The sequence below is a fragment of the Orycteropus afer genome, unplaced genomic scaffold, assembly GCF_000298275.1.
Source record: "Orycteropus afer afer isolate SDZICR_OR568_19922 unplaced genomic scaffold, OryAfe1.0 scaffold00305, whole genome shotgun sequence".
In the NCBI taxonomy this organism is placed as follows: domain Eukaryota; kingdom Metazoa; phylum Chordata; class Mammalia; order Tubulidentata; family Orycteropodidae; genus Orycteropus; species Orycteropus afer.
Window position 1 is genome coordinate 2911467 of NW_006921892.1, and position 23279 is coordinate 2934745.

The following is a 23279-nucleotide window of genomic DNA, read 5'->3' on the forward strand; positions in this document are numbered from 1 at the left end:
GAATTAGAGGAGGTCGGAACATGTGGCCTCCTTGTCGTTTTTGCAGGTTTGATGATGATATTGCAGTTATGTTATTTTTTAAACTCTTTATTTTAAAGATACATCAAAATAATCATGAATGAATTGATATAATGTCTATAATAATGGCTACTATATAAATATAATTATTAACTTTAAAATGATCCATTTGGAATCGAGAGTGAAGGAATGAAGGAATAAGAAACATAATTGTCCATGACGTGACGATTTTGAATGATGAGTACCAGGGGGTTCTATTATACTATTGTCCCTAATTTCGTATGTTTATCATTTTCCATAATAAAATATCCTTTACGTGGCAAAAAAAATTCATTTCCAGTTGCCTGAAGAATCAAGATGAACATTTTTAGCAACACATTCATAAGCACTTACTAGAGCCTGCCTCTTCCCTTATCACCATGACCCTGACCACATGCCAGTGGCACTAACCTTGCCACAATGTTAACATCAGGCCAGACCCCTTCATCTCTCTTAATCCCTGTATATCCTACTCCTTTGCTAAAAAAGTCTTCTTAACAAGGCTTCAAACTAGTTCTTCCTGGTTCAATCACAATCAACAAAGAGAAACCGGAATAGGTCCAAATTTACACAATGTGGTTGTGCCAGAACAATAACTGGAACAGAAAATATCACAGGTCAACGCCCTGCTAGAAATTCAATCTCTCTCCTAGAAAATAGGAGCAGCTTGCGCACTACATAGCAACCAAATCTCTTAACCCGCACAGCTGGAAACAATGGTGCCTGGTTCAAAGATGGCACCTGATCCCTTTGTTTTGAATGCATGTTGCTCTATACCATCTTGGCAAAAATCCAATCTCCCACATGAGGCTCCTAAAAGGTATCAGGCCTCTCCAGAGTCTCCCTTTCCAGGGCTTCAACCAATAATTTTTCTCATTCTACTTATTGTTCCGGTACATCCACATTTTACAAACTCGGGTCTGTTCTGATTTTGCTGCACTGGCTGTGACTGAACTGCTCCGAACAGGTTCTAAGCCTTGCTTCTTAGATCATTAGACACACCTTTAAGAACTAGTTACACAGCCACTTCTTTGTGTTTCTTCAGTCCTTAGTTCATATCTGTATTTTCAGGGTCATTTTTGTTTGTTAGGGTTTTATTTGTTGTTTTATTTACTTTTATATTTACCTCTCCCAACAGATTACGGCCTCCTTGGGGGAAGAATCTCTGTTCTATTTATTTCATTAAATATTTCCTATAATATGGAAAGTAGTATTATAAAGTCAATAGAACAGTCACCCACGGCAACATTATTAACAAAATAATATCTAATAAATCATAGAGCTCTGGTAGCATAGTGCCTAAGGCACTTGACTGCTAACCAGAAGGCTGGCGGTTCAAACCTACCAGCCACTCCTCGAAGGAAGGTTGGGCAATCCTACTTCCGTAGTGATACTGCCTCGGAAACCCAAGGAGGGGTCGCTATGAGTCGGGGCCAACTCGACGGCAAACAACAACAACAACATATATATCCTTAATACAACAATGTTTATTTACTATATATTTACCACATTCATTAAGAAATATCAGTTATTAATAAATCTTAAGATGAATATCACTACTATTTAAAGAAGAAACTTTGACCAATGACATGTGGGCAGTTTACAGTCCATGCAAACAAAATCACTGAACCAGAAGACACAAAAGTAAGAGCTTAGATACAGATACAGATGTGAATTTATCAGTAAACAACTATAAACTTTTACTTTATGACAGGAAACAGTTGAAATGGCTCTTATTTCTAATGTTAAAATAAGTTCAGTCTGACTCAGCATGCTACTAACACTACTACTTTGATACCTTAGGAAACACTTATAACACTGCATTATATACTATACAAAGAAAAAGGAAACACCTACTAGTATAAAACTTCATTTGCTTCGTGTCTTTCATATCTCACAGTTTCACACATTAATCTGTAAAAGAAATAGAGACATGAGTTCAATACCTACTGTTAAAAAACATCTTATTGATTTAATACTTTGAGTAAGACATGTAGTCTAGAATGGTAAAATTACTTCATTTGGCTTGTCATAATCATTTACTAGTCAGCTCTGGTGGCATAGTGCCTAAGGCATTTGACTGCAAACCAGAAGGCTGGTGATTCAAACCCACCAGCCACTCCTCAGAAGAAAGACTAGGCAATTTACTTCCATAGAGATACCACATGAAAATCCAAGGAGGGGGCACTATGAGTCAGATTCAACTCGAGAGCAGTGAATCTGTTTTTTTTTTGTTTTTTGTGCTAACAAAATAAAATTGAAAACATAAAGTCTGGGAAAGAGATGCTAGCAAAGAAAAGATGTCACTTTTGCCATGTATTTATGGGAAACAAAATTATATCTTTTTATACTATGTAAACCACATGTAGAAAAACCAAGTTAAACAGAATGAGAAGGAACCTAAAAATTAGAAAAGAAACCCTATTAATTTTGAAAGTGATAGTGTCATTCTGTCTGACATTAATGTTACTGAACAGAATGGAATTTTAGACAAAAGTAGGCTTTTATTAACTCTGTATTTTTATGACTAATGACTAAATGGAGACTTTACAAGCTTCAAGATTTGTTATTTCAGCTGATTCATCCTTGAAGAAAAAATATGACATTATGAAAAGCATGAATAAATATTTAAATATTTGAAATTAACTCAAGAACATCATTTTCCTGAAGAATCCTATGATATTAAACCCAAATATAATTTTCCAAACAGAAATGCAAAACTAAGAAAAATAATTCCTTTTTATGAAGAAACTAGTAAACAAAAAAAAACTGTACAAATTATTTTATCAGAGCCTCTATTTCAGTCAATGAGGTTACTATTCTTCAATCTGTGAAACATGGAATCAATTCAATCACCTTTGTTCTTTTTGCTAAATCCAGTAAAACTGTTTACAAATACTCTCTCTTCCCACTACCACCATCCCACTTTAGAAACTCTTACTTTCTCAATCCCTTTTACGAAACTCAGAATATTCCAACTGAATATATTAACCCCAGAAGGCAGTTAGATCCCATACACACAGCAGTAAGTATGCTATTTTCTTTTAATAGGTGATTCTTCATAAGAAAGCATAGTCACACTGATAAGCCTAAAATTAAATCATAACCACCAAGGTAATTCTGACTCATGGCAGCCTCTTATGTGTCAGAGTAGAAATGCAGCTGATTTTTTAGAACAGATTGTCAGGTCTTTCTTCCAAGACACCTCTGGATGAACTTGAACTTCCAACCTTTTGGTTAGCTGACTATGTTAACCATTTGCACCACCAGGGGTCTCTGGGTCTTAAATTAAGTAACAGACTCTGTCTTGTTTCCAGTTATGTTGGAAAAAGAGTCCTTGCCCTAGCCTCTTTACTTCTAAGTTGGTTTAGTCCCCTCTTTTATACAAGTCTCTCCATTCCTACGAGCTTACCACCTTCACCTGAATCATCACCTATTTCTCCCACTCAAATGAACCACTTCTACCAATATATTAATACATTTCAGGATCACCCATCCTCTATTGTCCACATTTTGCTTTACCATTCAGAAAATCTCCTTTTAAAATTGTCTATATACTCTATCTCCATTTCCTTATCCCCCTGTTATTCTCCCATCATTTGTTCTCTGAAATTTAAAAAAAAAAAAAAAAAGGCTCTAAAACGTTTCTTTTTTATTTTATCATGCATCCAACATGCTCAGAGTATAAACAGTACTTATGTTCTTTCAAGCATATATCTAGCACCTGCTGAGAAAATACTGGCCTGCTTTCTGGAGGTTTCAGAATGTAAATATTTAACTTCAAGAGTTTTTTTTAGCATTTAATCTTGTAACAATCACAGTGGCATCCTTCCCTCCCCATTATCACACCATCTCCACCAATTGTTGACAGACCATGCAAAGAATTCCTCATGCTTAAGTTTGTCAGAGCTTTTGTCAAATTGTATTCTGTCACTGTTCATTGAGATGGACTCTTCCTAAAATTTACCTTGTTACCTATCCTAATCTTACTCCCAGTAATCTTAATCTCAGTAGCATTTGATTACTTCCTCTTCTCTATAGCATTATCTTCTCTAGGCTTCCCTGCTTTCAGTCTCCTAACTTTTCTTTCAACTACTTATTTTTTCTATCTCATTTGGATTTCCATAAGCCCCATTCCTATATCTGACTTCTAAATAATCAATCATCTCCTAGGGCCTCTCCTCAACCCTACCTCTCCCTCGTCTGTGCCCACATAATCTCATCATCTCTGTGATTTAAACTTTATCTATAAACAGATGACTTCCACACTGGCCCAATTCTGGCCTCTCACCATGATATCCACTAATCCAAAGACCTCCTCAGCATAGCCACTTGGATGTGTGATAAAATGTGCAAATCAGAACTCAGATTGCTTCCCAAACATCTGCTCTCCCCAAAATCGAAACCCAAATGTTTAGGCCAAAAACCCTGGAGACATCCTTCACTCTTCTCTTCACATCCCATCTCTCTGCTAGCATCTGTCTCTAAAATCTTTCCTCCAAAATTGGCCAAGTTCATCATCGCTACCACTAAAACCTAATATGAGCCATCATTATCCCATCATTAGCTCTCATCAGGACCACAATACTGTATTTTCACTCCTATCATTCATTCTTCACATAATTACCAGAGATCTTCCTAAACTATAAATTAGATCATTTCATATTTCTGTTCCTAATCTCTGCTACCTTTGGGGGCGGGGGGAGAATCTGAACTCCTTGCTTTCAAGGTCATGTACAAGTTGGCCCCTTAATTCTTCTGCACCAAGTCTGCTCCCATAACAAAGCCTCTGATGTACCTACATACTGTCAAGATCTTTGCCAAGCTGCCCCAAAGGTTATCTCCTTTTGAGACCAAAGTCAATGCCAACTTATGTTCAATACCCAAAGATTTGAATAAAACAACACAGATCCATTTACCTAAACACTGTCTTCCTCATTAGGAACATAATAATCTCCAAGATGGCAGGAAGATGGTCTCCCTCACTGCCTATACATCAATGTCCAGCATACACAGGACACCTGGTTTTACTGTGCTTCATTTTATTGCACTTTGCAGATACTGTATTTTTTCTTTTTTACATATTGAAGGTTTCCAGCAACCCTAAGTCAAGTAAGTCTATCAGTATCTATTTTTCTAATAGCATGTGCTCACTGAATGTCTCTGTGTCACATTTTGGTAATTCTCACAGTATTTCAAATTTTTCTTGATGTTACTGCACACTTAATGGACTGTAGTGTAGTGTAAATACAACTTTTATATGCACTGGGAAACAAAAAAATTTGTGTGACTCACTTTATTGTGGTGGGTCTCTATCTCTAAGGTATGTCTGTAGTAGGGTCCTGACTAATATATACATTGGCTGAATAAAGAAACTTAACCAGTGTCACCAAATTTCATCATAATAAAATCTTTGATATGACAATGGACCAAAATAATACACAAAGTACCAAAATAATTTTTTCTTTAAACATTGCTAGGGAAAGCATATTTGTTCTTCTCTGAATGCCTAAACAGAGTACACTAACTTTAATTTAGTTATTTTTAATGACTGAAAAGCATCTATACATGCTAATTACACTCAGCCATAATGCTGAATAACACACATAGTTCAGCAGGCTGCTGATTCTAACATTAAATGGCCCTGCTCTGCATTTTACAGATATTTGGCCTCAGTTCATAACAATATTTACCTCTTAAGAAGTGTGCTGCTTCTGAGCTACAGAAAGGGGTAAACAGCAGAATAATTAAAGTTCTGCTAAAAAAAAAAAAAAGTTCTTAAGCAAAGATCTGAGAATCTTTACACTGCACAGTGTGTGATCTTATAGTAATGTAGTGACATCTATTTTAACTGTTCAGAATTAATTTATTGTTTATATATGAATGAGTCAGAGTAGTACGGGAGCCAAAGCTTTCAAAGAATGCCTCTTTCCTTCTGGAAGAGGGAAATTTTGTTCTACTGTCCAATATGGAATAAACAGACTTCGAAAATCTGATTATGTATATTTTGCTTTTCTTTTCTAATAGAGGAAAACTGTTATGTGGAAGTCTGAACTGGTAAAACTTTTCTGTATAAAATTCAAGCAAAATAACTTATCTAAATGAGACGTATTTTTCCAAGAAATGGTAAAATTACAAAAAACGTTATCCAAGTCGTTGAGTTTATTTTTATCTCCTTTTTTTGTTATTCATTTAGGTATTATGACCTGTTCTAAAACAGGACAAGTGAGTTAAGCTGCTTTTTTTCCCATAAACATGGGAAACAAATGACGTTTCAACGTAACTAGAACACTATAAACATCCTAAAGGCCCCTCTTATAAATTCATACCAATAAACAAAACTGTGTAAGGTCTGAAAACAGACTTTCTAATCATACATCTAATAATTATTTCTAACTAAAAATCACTTTTCGATTGGAGAAAATTGATAGTCCTAAAGCTGACTGATAGATATAAGAGACCTACTTTAATAATTTTGAAATTTTTCAGAAAAATATTAAAATTTTCTTTTTTCTATTGCACAGAATTCCTATTATCTAAATAATTTCATAAGTACATGTACTACAAATATATATTACATAATCAATATGTCAGGAGTTCTGGTAGCATAGTGCCTAAGGCATTTGACTGCTACCCAAAAGGTTGGCAGCTCAAACCCACCAGCTACTCCTTCGAAGGAAGGTTAGTCAATCTACTTTCGTAGTGATACCACCTCGGAAACCCAAGGAGGGGTCGCTATGAGTCGAGTTTGACTTGATGGTAGTGAGGTTTTTTTTTTTTTTTTTTAATCAATATATCTAAATATCACCCATGAGTGGTCTTTAATGCACTATGGGAATGGGACATTTATACTGAGAATTAATTGCATTTGCATTTGAGGATTAAGTGCATTCCATTAAAGTAGAACAATGTTAATGCACTTTCTCTTTAGAAAATTTGTCATCGAAAGTGGTTATTTCTAATGCATGTAAGATAAAAGTTACACACTTTAAAAATTGCTCTTGCTTTAATTTGCACCACCTTCTAAAATCCCAATGGTTTTGCCCTTTCTAGTAACAACTTTACTGAATTTTTAAACGCTTAACCTGCAATCTAATTTAAATGATTTTCATTCAAAATTTAATTTTAGAGGTATTGAATCCTCTTGACACTTTCTTCAATTAACAACTAAATATAAAATTGGCATGCTCACAAATTAATTAGTGTTTGAAAAGGAAAGGGGAAAATATATAGGAAAAGTATTCCTTTTATAATTAACAATTGTTGGCATCTCAACAAGCCAGAGTTGCAGGAAGCAAAACCTTCTTAAACAAAGCCTTCCTATTATATTCTAGTTTTTGTTTACATGTACTCCATATTCCCAAAGTCCTTTATTTTCTGATCCACTTAAGGTAAAATTTTCTGGATCACAGAAGATGTTTTTGTTCTTTTTAATATGAAGCCCAGATAACCATAAAGTTACTCTATCACCATACAACAAAATTGGTAAGATTTTTATATGAGCAGACCACATAGAAAACCTATGATACAAACTGTGTTTCCTAGAAAGGGGCAGTCTATTCACTACTTATTGCAATAAATATATGTCATACAAATACCTAGTATATAATAAACCTAACTTTTCTTTGAATAGTTAAAGCATTCTAGTTTCTAATGCATGTGAGTCCTGAGTAGTAGAGTTTTATTTTCCACAGAAGCAAATAATGCCCCTTTGGCAATCTATTTCCATCAGATTACACCACTGAAAACCATTTGGGGCAGTGTTACTCTGAAAATACATGGGGTTGCCATGAGTCTGAATCATCTCAATGGCAGAGGGTTTAGTTATTTTTGGTTGTGGTATACTCACCAACTAAGTGTTTGTTACTTTGTGAATGTGTGAGCGTGAGAATGTGTGTGTACATGTTTGTGTACGAGAAAGAGAGTTGATTACTATGATAGAAATGTCAAAAATTCATTGTGTGGATGAAACTGAATTCAATTTTGTAAAAATCATAAAAAGTCAAGTACCAGGGCTATGAGGCACAGTTTTCAAAAATAAGCTTTATCTTTAAGTCTGTCTACTGCTTAACTAGGAGCTCTGGTACCATAGTGCCTAAGGCACTTGACAGCTAACCAGAAGGCTGGCGGTTCAAACCCACCAGCCACTCCTCGGAAGGAAGGTTGGGCATTCCTACTTCCGTCGTGATACTGCCTCAGAAACCCAAGGAGGGGTCGCTATGAGTCGGGGCCGACTCAATGGCAAATAACAACAAAACAACAACAACAACTTCTTAACTATAATAAATAAATCAATCATATAAAAATTTAGTATACTATTACTAAATCAATCTTAAAATGACATACCTAAGTTGATGCTCCCTCAAGTTTGATAAGGCTTCCATACCATGTAAATATGAATACACTATTTCCAGATCCTGTTTGAAAGAAAAAGAAATTATTAGACTTGTATGTCAAACTATTCAACTTGTTAGAGACTTCTAAAATAAGTCATTGTATTTATAGACTATATTAAGCCATCAACAGTTGTTTTATTTTTTCTAAAAATACTTTTTTTTAGACATTAAAAACAAATATTAACAGAAAGGCTAAACTATATCAATGTTACCTATTACAACTGTCTTTAAGATATGTATAAAAGCTATTAAAGTATTAAGTTAAATTGACTCAAAATTTTTAAAATACATTTTACTGAAATATAATTTATGTACAGTGAAATATACAAACTAAAGTGACATGGGAAATTGACTCAAATTTATGAAAATCAATTCCTCATAAATTTTTATCACCTATTTTCTGCCTATTACATCATAATTTCAAAGGTAAAGTTCTATAAATGTAAAGAAATTTAATACCATGAATAAATAAAAATATGTTCTTAAAATTATAATATGAAGTAATTCATGACTACACTTAAAAATAACTACTAATTTTTTTCCCCATTTCTTACTAGATGACTTTTTTGCCCCCCGTTTTTTACCAAATGACATTTTATATATATGGAAATGTGAAAGTTGTAACATATTCTTTTTTTTTTTTAAATGAAAGACAGAGATAGAGAATCATGCCTTGTTTTTCTAGATCACCTTGTAGTAAATGGAAAAAAGTATTCAAAGTTATTCATCAGGGTTCAGAACAGGTATGAATTCAGAGTTCTATTTACCATCAAACATGGTAAGCCAATAGGAATTCGTATTTTAAGACTCCAATGAATATTTAAGATTCCTCAGTTTTTGAAATCAAGAATACAAATGGACATTTAAATTTACTCTTGCTTTAAATCTCAGTGAATATCTTAAGTATTTTCTTTCAATTTTTAAATAATCCTTTTAAATAACCATTTTATTGAAATAATTCACATACTATAAATTTTTTACTACTAAAAGTGAACAACTCAGTGGTTTGTATTGTACAATCACCACCATTCTTTAATTTCAAAACATTTTCACCACCCCATGAATCAACCCCATATCCATCAGCAGTTATTGCTCATTCTCCCTTTCCTTCCAGCTCCTGGCAACCACTAAACTTCTTTCTTATAGATTTGCCTATACTGAGCACTTCAAACAGAACATAGGGTCTTTTGTGACTGACTTCTTCACTCAGGTTAATTTTTCAAGATTTATCCATGATGTAGCAAGTGTCCGTACTTCTTTCCTTTTTTTAACCTCCTGTCAAGGAGGCCAACTCACAGCCACCCTTCATATGTCAGAGTAGAGCTGTACTCCATAGGGTTTTCAATGGCAAATTTTTCAGAAGTAGATTGCCATGCCTTTCTTCTGAGGTGTCTGGGAAGACTTGAACCTCCAGCCTTTCAGTTAGCAGCCAAACATCCAGGAACTCTTCATTCCTTTTTAATGCCAAATAAAATATCATTGTACGGATACACCACATTTTGGACACCTATCATCACTTCTGTTCTCCTTTAATTGTTGAACTGTCTATTTTGAGCTAATTTTTGTACATAGCATGAGGCAGGGATACAACTTCATGTACCCAGGTATTGCAGCAGCATTTGTTGAAAAGACTATTCCTTCCCCCATTAAACTGTACTGGCATGCATGCAAAGAATGGATTGATCATAAATAATAGAGTTCATTTCTGGACACCTAATTCTAACTCTATTGATATATATATATATATATATATATATATATATATATCCTTATGCCAGAGCTCTGGTAGCGTAGTGGCTAAGACACTTGCCTGCTAAACCCACCAGCCACTCCTTGGAAGGAAGGTTGGGCAATTCTACTTCTGTAGTGATACTGCTACTGCCTCGGAAACCCAAGGAGGGGTCGCTATGAGTCAGGTTTGACTCGATGGCACATAACAACAACAACAACATCCTTATGCCAGTACCACACTCCCTTGATTACTGTAACTTTGCAGAAAGTTTTAAAATTGGTTAAGTTTGAGTCTTCCAACATTCTTCTATTTATTCAAGAGTGTTTTGGCTCTTCTAGATGCCCTGCATTTCCATATTAATTTTTAGGACCAGCTTGCTAATTTCTGCAAAAAGGACAATATGGAATTTTGATAGAGACTGTACCAAATCTACCGATCAATTAGTATATCATAATCTTAACAATATTAAGCCTTCATGATTCATGACGTGGGATAACTTTTCACTTACTTAGGTCACCTTTAGGAGCTCTGGTAGCATAGTGCCTAAGGCATTTGACTGCTAACCAGAAGGCTGGCGATTCAAACCCACCAGCCACTCTCAGAATGAAGACTGGGCAATCTACTTCTATAGAGATACCACCTGGGAAACCCAAGGAGGGATGGCTATGAGTCGGAGCTGACTCGACAGCAATGATTTTTTAATTTTTTTCTGAGGTCACCTTTAATTTTTTTCAACAATGTTTTGTACTTATCAATGTATAAACCTTGCACTTCTTTCATTAACTTTAATCATTTTTAATTATAAAAAAGCCTTAGAAAATCATTTTAGAACAAACAAAAATTACATCAAATTTTAAGTTTACATATGAAGGCCACAGATAAGTGATAATAATTTACAGAATAACTAGATAAGGAATTAGACCAACTTTTTAAGAAGAAACAAGGTTATTACCCTAAAATATTATAGTCCTTAAAATAGCATTATGATGTGTTGAGCAAAAACAGAGATCTGACTTTTAATTCTTAATCATCTCAAATCAAAATTTATCAACATTAGGAATTTAATGTGTTGCTCTATGGTGGTCAATTTTCAAACTAATGGCCTTTCATTTTTATTAATCTGTAGTCTTTCATATTTCCCGCAAATCCCTGACATACTATTTAAAGACTAAAATCTAAACTATGCCCTATGAATTCAATACAAATGGGGGGGGTGGGAATGAATACTGCAGTAAAAATGTTTCCACCAGCTAAGTTAACAAAGTATGTACATCCCTAGCCCTAATAAATGTTTTGAAGCAATCAGATTCAATCCTAATATTCTATTTGCATCTAGGAAAAAATAAAAACATCCTAATTTATGAGCAGCCTTTTCAAAAAAAAAAAAATATTTATAATAAAAGGTCCTTCTGAGTGATTTTTAAACTTTTTAAATTACTATGAATGTGTGTTGCTTGTAACTGTTACACTATAAGAAAGACTGCCTTATTTCTGAAGAAGTTATATTCTGATTCAAGTATTAAAATCTTGTATGTTTTCACTGAAATACCTGTCAACCTGTTACAACCTGCCCCAGGCTGACAGGGCTTTCACCTAAACTGACAAGACTATTGACATTCATGTAATGCTTATTAAGCAAATAAATAGATACTGACAAAAAAAATATTTACAACAATATTAGAAAGAAATAGGAGGTAAAGAAAGTGGAGGAGGGGGAGGAAACATGACAGAAACAAAAATTTGGAAGCTTAGACACAGAATCGAGGAAAGAACAGCCTTAAAGGTTTAAATGGCACTTTTTTAATCAGTTGCTTTTTTAACTTCATGGAGTTTCATAATTGCATAGGGATCACATGCTGAATAAGCCATGCCCTAGTGTTAGTGTGTCAGTATAATATACGTGATGTTAACAATTTTGAGTGTGAATTACTACCACCACTATTTCTCTTAAGGTAATATGTATAACTATAGCTTAAAAATTAAAGAAGGTTGTTTACTAGTTGATAAAAGTATAGAGAGCAATGCTGTATTATCACCTACTAATTCACTGACTAAAATTCAGGTGAATAGGTCACAAAATTGTTATTGAGCTTCCATTAATTATAAAATTTAGAGGGTAAATCAATGGGACAATTGATTGCATTATACCATTACTGCATAAGCCAGTTTTTAAAAGTAGTATTCCATTCTGTAGGTATGTAGCTGAAGGTAGTTTGAACCCAACAGCTACTCGGTGGGAGAAACATAAGGCAGTCTGTTTCAGTAAAGATTTACAGCCTTACAAACTATGCAGGGCAGTTTTACTTTGTCCTAAAGGGTCACTATGAGTCAAAACTGACCCAGTGGCACTGAGTTTGTTTTTTATTAGGTTTGTAGCTGCAAAGTAAAGCATTCTCTTGTCATATAATTATGATGTTTTAGGAGGTTACATTTAAACACATTTCTCAATCAATAGACAACCAGGGAATCTTGCATAACCAGTAACTTTCACGTGAATATTTTCTGTGTCTAATTATACTATAAACTTTTTAAATGAATTCAACAATTACATCCAGAGTTTCTTCTATTACCTCTAACATAAGTCATCTCAAAAGAAACTTGGTTTAAATGGTCTATGCTACAAGAAGCTTATAAATTAGGGAAGCAGACAGTATTACTAAACATAAAACTTTAAAAGAAAGGCAATATTGCAGATGACTTTACAGACAGAGTCTATCTAAATTGTGATTTTTTTATTGTCACTAACAAAACAAGTGGTAGAAAAAAAAATGGTGTCTAGGTGGTAGGCAACAAACAAATAAAAGTGATGTTTTACTCTGCAATATGAACCTAATCATCACAGATTTGGGCAGAAAGAGCAGAGAAGTTAGGGAAAAGGCATTGGGAAATCTCTGCTCTTCAACCCTGAGGAATGAAGGAATGTTGAGTAAAGATGAGAAAACAAAACGTAAACTAAAAGGAGGAGGAATCTATGGGTAAGTTTTTTTCTCAATCAAGAGTCCAGTACACAAATATTAGGTTCATGAATGGTTAGACAATTCCAAGTAAGGTAAATAACACTGAATGACAAAGAGGAAGAGATTTTTCTTCTCTCCTAGAGGAAAGGTGGGATGAGGTAACACTTTGAAGTATGCAAACTTTGCCTTTTGAATCTTCCTATCAACTCTCTTTCTATCTCTCTCTTCACATGGTTCAGCAACCTCACATTACCCTAAGCCCCCTAACAAGCCAGTGGGCCCAAGGCGGCAATCTAAACACAGTTATGGGTTAAGTGATCAGTGGTGGTCCTTGAACTTTCTATGCGGAACTGTCTAATTTGTATTTCCACAGTCCAAACAAATCTTAAGTGGTATGCCATTTCAGGCATCACAAACAAGAGAAATGAAATATATCAGTAATGTAAAGAAAGAGATTTCAGGGCATGAGTGGTCACTTCAAAGGATGCAGACTGCCTGGGAACTATCCCACCCACATCCCTTCCTTGTCCCTAGAGACTAGGCCCTTGACTCACCACTTTTTCCTTCAGTTCTCATGCAGAAGTTTCAAGCTTTATCTCCCTTTAATAGCTAGCCTTTATATTAAGATGCTGTATAAGCTAGTAAGGAATTGCCTTTACCCAGTAAAGAAACAATAAGGCAAAAGAGTAAAGATGAGGCACTAAGGAAGTCGTTGTTCCTCAAGCCAACCTGAAATTTCCAGCCATCAGTGAAAACCAGACATGCTGTGTCATAGAGCAAGAGTTTTCTCTGAAGACATAATAAGAAAATGTATAGCCTTCAGGGAGTTATATTCTTGAATTCTTTTGTTTTCCACTCTCTCTATACAAACAACAGAGATATTCACAGAATAACGTGATGTTTCTATGAACTTTGAAAAGATGCTAGAGAATTAAATCACCAAAATTGTGCCAATTTTTATTTCAGTCAAGAAACTACAGCATACAAACAGAAATTTCTAACCTCTCCACCTGCATCTCCCAAAGCAAATGAACTCCACATGATGATTACTATTTTAAAGGACCCTTAAAATGTGTTCAATTATTTTTCCCAAAAAATTCTCTACAAATAGGAACACATCTTTAACCAGGAAGCGGCATTTTTAGACAAGTTTTTCCCTTCTCCTCCCAGAAAGGACATCCTTTTATTTACAAAATAGTTGCTATTTAGAAACAGTCTAAAGTTATTTAAAAAAAAAAAAAAAACACTCTAGCCCAGGAGAGAAAGATATTGACAGACATTTTTCCATGGAAGTTTTCCATGAAGAACAGATCCATTCTTTGCCCCAATGTAAACCATGTATCAAAACTCAAGCGTCCTCTAGGTAGTTTAGGAGAGTTATTGCTCACAACCTAACCAAAGTCAATCCTCCTGCTCAGAGTCTACAAACATTAACACCTGCCTAATAGGAAAGAAATCAATCTCAGGCTTGCTCTCTAATTCTCCTTAGAGATACAGTCAAACTTATAATTTACTCAAAACTAACTTTTAATTTCATTTGTTTGGCAACAGCAGATTTTCATTAGTGACTTACAGTATTTTTTAAATGCTCTTTGGAGAACTGTGAGAAGATAACTATTCCACAACCCCACTTTTGTATCCACCTGTACACAGCAGAGGAAGGAGGGAAATACTTTACACTATATGAATGAGCTCTGGTAGTGTAGTGCCTAAGGCATTTGACTGCTAACCAGAAGGCTGGTGGTTCAAACCCACCAGCCATTCCTTGGAAGAAAGGATATCACTTCCGTAGTGATAACTGCTTCGGAAACCCAAGGAGGAGTCGCTATGAGTCGGGTCCAACTCGATGGCATATAACAACAACAACATACTACCTGAAGGAAGCTCTGGTGGTGTAGTGCCTAATGCATCTGACTGCTAACCAGAAGGCTGGTGGTTCAAACCCACCAGGCACTCCTCAGAAGGAAGGTTGGGCAATCTACTTCCATAGTGATACCAAGGAAGGGTCACTATGCATCGGATCCAACTCAACAGCAGTGAGTTTATATCATATGAAAAAAAATGATATATCATATGAAAAAAAGTACACTTCTTTCTTTCAAAATGCTTTCTGTTTTAGATATGAAGCTATATATTTAAACTATTTTCAAAAGTAGGTTGATGCCTTTAAAAAGACTACATCTCAATCATCAAGGAAACTAAGGTTGACATTATGCTACTGTAAACAAGCCTACACAGGAGACCTAAGTAGCAAAATGCCTCTGGATTTAAACATAAGGTGTAAGAGGTAGGAGCATCCTACTCAAATAACAGCAGTCACAGGACCGGGAACTATAATGTCAACTTATTCTCCCTGTGGGTCTGTTAAGAGAGAGAAACTTGCAAAGACAAAAAAGCTAACTTAGTCATCTTAGCAACAGATCACTACCAATGAACTAGAGTACTGTATCTTGAACATTATTAGTAAGGAGTTTAAAAACTAAAATATACAAGGCTCAAACTCATGTTTACAACCACACTGGAGAGGGGGCTGAAAGGTGGAAGATCTGGAAGATTTTCTATGTCTACTGAAATGGTAGTTAAGTTTAAAAGTTTTATTTGGGAGATCCCAAATAGTTCTACTCTAAAACACAGAGAAAAACTATCGTAAGCAGCAGAAGGATGTAATGGTAAGACTATGGCCTTTGGAGTCAGATGGAGTAAGGTTCAAATCCTGGTCCCAATCACTTCTAAGTTATGTGAGACTGGGTGTGTTATTAAGGCTGTATTTGCAAAACAAGGTGGATAGCAACTACTTGGCTAGACTGTGTAGCTAAAGTTATATGTAGTTTCATAATAATTCATGGTTCATATAAAACCTTCCAAAAGGGTAACGGATTGTATTACCTGCAAGACCTAAATGCAAAGTGTATAATAATCCCAGAACATAAAATTCAAAATATTCCTGAAATATCATGCATATCAGAATTATTTCAAATTAATTCATTCTTTTAACGTGAATGGCTCGACTGGAAAAAAACTCAAATTATTTATAAAACATATATAAAGACAGTAAATTATGTTTTATAAATCTAGATTTTTAGGTTTAAAGAGAGTATTTGTTATTGCATCTGTTACTAATATACTTTCCAATGATACTGGTTTGAAATCTCTTACCTTTAAGAACAAGGAAAGGGGAAATGGGGGAAAAATTCAATTTCAAAACAGCACTTAATTTTTCCTCCAAGAAAGACTGTCTAGAAACATATTTAAGACTGGCAGAGCTAGACAACCAAATGCAAGAATGTTCTTCTCTAATATAAGTTTATTATCAATAACTCAAAAATGTTTTTTAACATTTAACCAAAATGAAATCTTAAAAAACAAAACAAAACAAAAACTCCCTGCTTGCATTCCATTAATTTGAACCTATAAAATTTCTGCATTAAAAACTTCCTTAAAATATTTCTATGTTGATGTTTTAAATTTGAGAGGTTTCTCACGAATTCCAAGTCATATTGGATTTCCTGAAGCTCTTTTCAGATCTAATTTATTTCACCACCATTCCTGGATATTTTTCCTTTTGTGAATGATATTAGAAAATATTCAAAGCGCTATGTATATTTTTTTCTGAAAGGCTTGGTGATCTACTTCCAAAATCCAGCCAACCAAAACGCTACAGATCACAATCGTTCAATCTACAACCAATCATGGGAATAGATAGAGCAGCACTAGGTAGTGTTTCATTCTGACATGCATGGAGTCACCATGAGTCAGGGGCCAACTGGACACAGCTAATAACAATACAACTAATACACAATTTAAAAGTAACATGTGGAGAAAAACAGTCATATTCAAGTAATTCAGTAAAACAATAGATCAGTAGCACATGTCAGATTAACCCTAAAATACCGCTTTTTGCTAATATTTCCAAATTGTCCCCCCACAGGACCTTGTCCTGCATAGTACTGTATAACATAAATTTCTAGTTGGTTCACAAATCACATTGAAGGTCATGCAGAAAAGTGAGCTGATGACTTTGACCCAAAACTCCCAAGTGAACCTCACACCATCTTCACTGTTGTTTAGCAGTGGTGGGGCAATGAAGCCTATTACTGACAAAACACATTTTCGTTACCACTGCTCCAAGCACATAACATTCAAGCCATATGCTTCCAAGGTGCCGAGTAAGCTTCAGAATAAAATCAAAATACCACCAGTCTCTTGTGCCCTTTCCATAGGAGTCCTCTAGCTATCTTTAGGTTCAACCTAACACAGAGTACAGAACACACTCCTCCCACCTTCTACTCTGGTAGAAGATTTCTCCAACCCCTCATTTGCCATTGGTGGTGACGGCTTTCTTTGTGGACCACTAAAATCCTAACTGCCTTTACCACTCATTTGGCCTTCACATGTGCCCTGTATAGTCACCTTATTTTCAGGGTTTTATATTTTATCTGCTCAGCCAGAGAATAAGCACACTGAAAAAGGCACTCTGTCTTCTCTTGCACATCTTTATAATCTCTCCATCAGACCATTTTTTTGTATTTCAGAATACAAAGAAAAAAGGCAACACAACTGCAGGGCTAGCTGTGCAACCTTAAATTGAACACTTGTTATGTGCCGTCAAGTCAGACCCAACTCATAGAGACCCCTCTTGGGTTTCCGAGGCAGTATCACTAGGAAGTAGATTGCCCCATCTTCCTTCCGAGGAGTGGCTGGTGGGTTTGAACTGCAACTGCCAGGGAAGAAATATGTTTTCATAGCTGTGGAAAAGGAGTTCTGGAGGCGTAGTGCCTAAGGCATTTGACTGCTAACCAGAAAGCTGGCGGTTCAAACCCACCAGCCACTCCTCGCACGGAAGGTTGGGCAATCTACTTCCCTAGTGATACTGCCTCGGAAACCCAAGGAACGGGTCACTATGAGTCGGATCCGACTCCATGGCAGGGTTTGGTTTTTCGGTTGGTACAGGCTGAGCCATTTCTGTAAATGGCCACAAGATGGCAGACTGAGCCAACAGTCCTCCTTGCTAAATGACATGATTAAGATTCTAGTCCTCATGTGTGCAGAAAACTGGTTCCTTAGGGTTTTCAAGGCTATGTGTGACCTTTTGGAAGCGGACTGCCAAGACTGCCTTCCAAGGTGCCTCTGGGTGGGTTCATGCATTTAATTACTAGTTTCACAAGTATACTTCCATTACACATCCATAGAAATCAGTCTTTAAAGCAGTCCTTAAGATCATCTCAGAGAATAGGACAATTCCCTATTCCTCAAAAGAAAGGGGGTGAGGCGAGAAAGAGTGAGGCAAAATTTCTATCATCTCTAGTAGGTAAGGAAGCCCTGGGTGGTGCAAATGTTTAACACACACTGAACTGCAAACAAAAGACTAGTAGTTCAAGTCCATCCAGAGGTACCTTGGAAGAAAGGCCTGGTGATCTACTCCCCAAAAAATTAGCCACTGAAAACCCAACTCTGACACACTGAGGGATTACAATGAATCTGAGTTGACAGGATGGTTTTCTAGTACAGAAAACTTATTTTAAACCAGCACCTCACCTCCACTTCACTGAAACAATTTAAACAAAAATGTCAGCTCACTAGACTCCTGAGGTGTTTTGGTGCCATTGCAGTCATTCATACTCTAGAGTTACATCATCATACACTTTCAAAAAACTTTTAGGAAAAATAATCCATGGTAAAGTATATGGTTTTCAGTAACATTCTTAAGTATGTTCTTAAATGACTATTTCAACCCTAAATTATATGAAGGCAAAATACTGTTTCTGAGCTACTCATTTACACCCAAATGAAAAACAATTCCCCAGGGTTGTGATTTCAATCAAATTCACATTCCATAATCTGGGGAAACCTAATAATTATATAACTGGTCAACTATAATGCACACTGCATATGTTTTTTTTCAGCCTCAAGTTCTTAAATATTACATCTTTACAAGATATATGTAATTCCAGAAGTATAAGGCACAGTTCAAATTATTCCCTATTTGTCTAAAGTTTCCTTGGGTATTTTCCACTGAAAAGGGCATTCTACTATGTCCTTTTCAAAAAAAAAAAAAAAGTTTTTTTAAGTTTCTAAACTTCAGAGAAAAGTAATTATAAAGTAATCACTTCTTTAATTTACCTTAAAATGACAAAACAGAGATTTGTGTGACAAAAGAACACACCCTCATCCCATCCCTTTGATACTTCAAGTCAGTGTCAGCAGTAACAAGCTGAGAGCCAGAGAGCAGTCAGCTGAGAGCAGGGAGATGAGGTGAGGAACTCAGAAAAGTACTTTCATAAATTCCAAGGAATATAAGAAATGTCACATATCATCCTCTTTCTCTGAAAGAGTTTCTCTTTTACTGAAAAACATGGAGAGTTAAATGATACAGCAAAACAGAAGTCAAGGCAATTTTTCAGAAAACCTAGAGTACATATTATGTACTATGAACACTGCCATGTTCTTGGAGAAAACAACATCTCAGCAAGTAAGTGTCATTTATGAAGATTACATTTTCTCATTAGAAAACCAACAAATGAGCTGAAAGTAAAAACTTACCTTGTGCACAAATAAATAAAAAAATCAATTTCAGTTTTTGTTTGAAATCAGTCTATCATTCCTGTTTTTAAGAGTCAGTGTAAGTATTTCCCATTCAGAACAATGCATTAGCTACCAAAGCCACAGCTTCTGAGAATTCAGATCTCTTAGGCAGCAAGAATAATAAATTTAACAAAATATATGTTCATTTTAAAGTAACACATGAGGTTGCCATGAGTTGCAATCAACTTGACAGGCAACTAAGAAAAATATCTTATTTTAACCTCTCAGACTGCAAAGCTGGAGGTTAAATTTTAATTTCACATGTGTAGATTAACACCTTAGAAAACTATTTGCAGAAAATTTGATCCTAGACTGGTTTTTGCTCTCCATCATTAACTCACCTGGTAGTAAATACCTGTATTTTAAGTTAACATTTTATTGAGACCAAACACCAAAAAGGTAAATGCTGTGCACGAACTGATGGAAAATACTCTAAATAAAGTAATTTCTGGACAAGTTTTATCATCAATTAAAAAAAAAAAAAAATCAACCAAACATACTCCCTCCCCTCAAATCTCTTCTAACAATGCATTTTAACTAAAACCTTAGGCTTGGTTTGGTGTTCAACTCCCCCAAACAGTCTGACTCTGGTTAAACCTTGTGGAAACAATGCTAGGGTTAGGGGTGAATGGATGGTTCCATCACTCCTACAAAGCCCTCTCTCTGCAATGACGGACCATAGCATCTACATAAATTAACCTGAAAAGTCTCAAGTTGCTAATATCACCCTAATTCCAGAGGTTCACATTTTAACATTCTACTACAGTTGTTGTTATGTGCCGTTGAGTCATCTCCAACTCAGAGTGATCTTACATACAACAGAACGAAACACTGCCTGGGTCCTGTGCCAGGCTCACAATCCCTACTATACCTGAGCCCATCAATGCAGCCACCATGTCAATTCATCTTTTTGAAGGTCTTCCCCTTTTTCGTTGACCCTCCACTTTATCAAGCATTGCATCCTTCTCCAGAGAATGGTTTCTTCGGACAACATGACCAAAGTAGGTGAGACAAACTCTGGCCATCCACACTTGCAAGGAGCATTCCAGCTGAACTTCTTCCAGGACAGATTTGTTAGTTCCTTAAGCAGTCCACAGTACTTTCAGCATTCTTCACCAAAACCACAACACAAAAGCATCAACTATTCTTCGATCTTCCTTATTCATTGTCCAGCTCTCACATGCATATGAAGTGAATGAAAATACCATTGGCTTGAGTTGGGCTTAGTCTTTAAGGAGATATCTTTGCTCTTCAGCGCTTGAAAGAGGTCTTCTGCAACAGATTTGCCCAATGCAATACATCTTTTAACACTTAGACTGCTGCTTCCATTGGTGATGATTGTGGAACCAAGTAATATGAAGTCTTTGGCAACTTCAATCCTTTCTCCATCTATCGTGATGCTACTTATTGGTCCAGTTGTGAGCATTTTTGTTTTCTTTGTATTTAGGTATAATCCATACTGTAGACTGTAGTCTTTAATCTTCATCAGTAAATGCTTCAAGTCATCCTCACGTTCAGCAATCAAAGCTGTGTCGTCTGCATATCGCAGGTTGTTAATAAGCCTTCCTCCAACCCTGATGCCAAGCTCTTCTTCATACAGTCTAGCTTCTCATATTATTTGCTCAGTATATAGACTGAATAAGTATGGTGAAAGAATACAACCCTGACACACCCCCTTCCTGATTTTAAGCCATGCAGTGCCCCCTTGTTCTGTTCAAATGACAGCCTCCTTGTCTATGTACAGGTTCCTCATGAGTACAATTAAGTGTTCTGGACTCCGCATTCTTCTCAATGTTATCCACAATTTGTTATGATCCACACAATATGCATAGTTAATAAAACACAAGTAAACATCTTTCTGCTATTCTTTGCTTTAACCCAAGATCCATCTCACATCAGCTATAATGTCCCTCACTCCACGTCCTTTCAGAAATCCAGCTTGCATTTCTGGAAGTTCTCTGTCAATATACTGCTGCAACTGTTTTTGAATTATCTTCAGTAAGATTTTACTTGCGTGTGATTATCAGTGATATTGTTTGATAATTTCCATATTCTGTAGGATCACTTTCTTTGGAATGGGTACAAATATGGATCTCTTCCAGTCAGTTGGCCAGGTAGTTGTCTTCCAAATCTCTTAGCATAGCTGAGTGCCTCCAGCACGGTATCCATTTGTTGAAACATCTCAATGAATATTCTGTCGATTCTCAGAGCCTCGTTTTTTGCCAATTCCTTCAGTGCAGCTTTGACTTCTTCCTTCAATACCACTGGCTCTTGATCATAGGCCACCGCCTAAAATGGATGATCATCTGTCAGTTCTTTTTATTGGTATAAATGGTATAGTGCTCTGTGTATTCCATCCACCTTCTTTTGATATTTCCTGCATCATTCAACATATTGCCCATGCAATCTTTCAATACTGCAATTTAAGACTTTTTTCCTCAGTTCTTTCAGATTGAGAAATGCCTAGTGTGTTCTTCCCTTTTGGTTTTCTAACTCCAGGTCTTTGCACATTTCAATATAATAATTGCCTTTGTCTTCTCGAGCTGCTCTTTCAATCTTCTGTGCAGCTCTTTCATCCTGTTGATTCTCCCATTTGCTTTAGCTACTCTCTGTTCAAGGGCAAGTTTCAGAGTCTCTCCTGCCATCTAGTTTGGTCTTTTCTTCCTTTCCTATCTTTTTAATGACCTTTTGCTTTCTTCATAGATGATGTTCTTGCTGTTATCCCACAATTCTTCTGGTTTTCAGTCATTGGTGTTCAATTCATCAAATCTATTCTTTAGATGGTCTCTAAATTCAGGAGGGATATAATCAAGGTCAGATTCTGGCTCTCATGGGCTTGTTTTAATTGTCTTCACCTTCAACTTGACCTTGCATATAAGCAGCTGATCTGTTGGTCTGTTCCACAATCAGCTCCTAGCCTGGTTTTGGCTGAAGATATTGAACTTTTCCATCAGCTCTTGCCACAGATGTAGTCAATCTGATTCCTGTGTACTCTGTCCGGCTAAGTCCACATGTATAGCCATCATTTGTGTGTTGTTGAATAAAGGTATTTGCAATGAATAAGTCATTGGTCTTGCAAAATTCTATCATGAGATCTACAGCGTCATTTCCATCACAATAGTAGATCAAGTAAAATGAAATCCTTGATAATGTCAATCTTTTCTCCATCTATCATGATGTTGCTTATTGGTCCAATTGTAAGAACTTCTTGTTTTCTTTATGTTGAAGTGTAGAAATTTCCTCTTACTTGGATCCACAATCCTCACCTATGGAAGCAGCAGTCAAGAAATCAGATGATGTACTGCACTGGGCAAATCTGCTGCAAAAGACCTCTTTAAAGAGCAAAGATGTCACTCTGAAGACTAAAGTGCACCGAGTCCAAGCCATGGTATTTTCAATCGTTTCATATGCATGTGAAAGCTGGACAATGAATAAAGAAGACTGCAGAAGAAATGACGCATTTGAATTGTGCTATTAGCAAAGAATATTGAATACACCATTGACTGCCAGAAGTTGTTGTTGTTGGTACTTGCCGTTGAGTCAGACCCGACTCAC

At 35.9% G+C, this 23279-nt stretch overlaps 1 protein-coding gene across 1 annotated transcript in view; it reads right to left on the minus strand.

Moving 5' to 3' along the window:
- The window catches only part of RAPGEF2 (Rap guanine nucleotide exchange factor 2), a 412763-nt gene that overhangs the window by 245187 nt on the left and 144297 nt on the right, over positions 1-23279 (minus strand). The window contains exons 2-3 of the mRNA XM_042782406.1: positions 8404-8474; positions 1915-1971 (exon numbers count right to left, since the gene is read on the minus strand). Coding sequence (XP_042638340.1) covers positions 1915-1971; positions 8404-8474 — 128 coding nt within the window. The remainder of the gene's footprint in view (positions 1-1914; positions 1972-8403; positions 8475-23279) is intronic.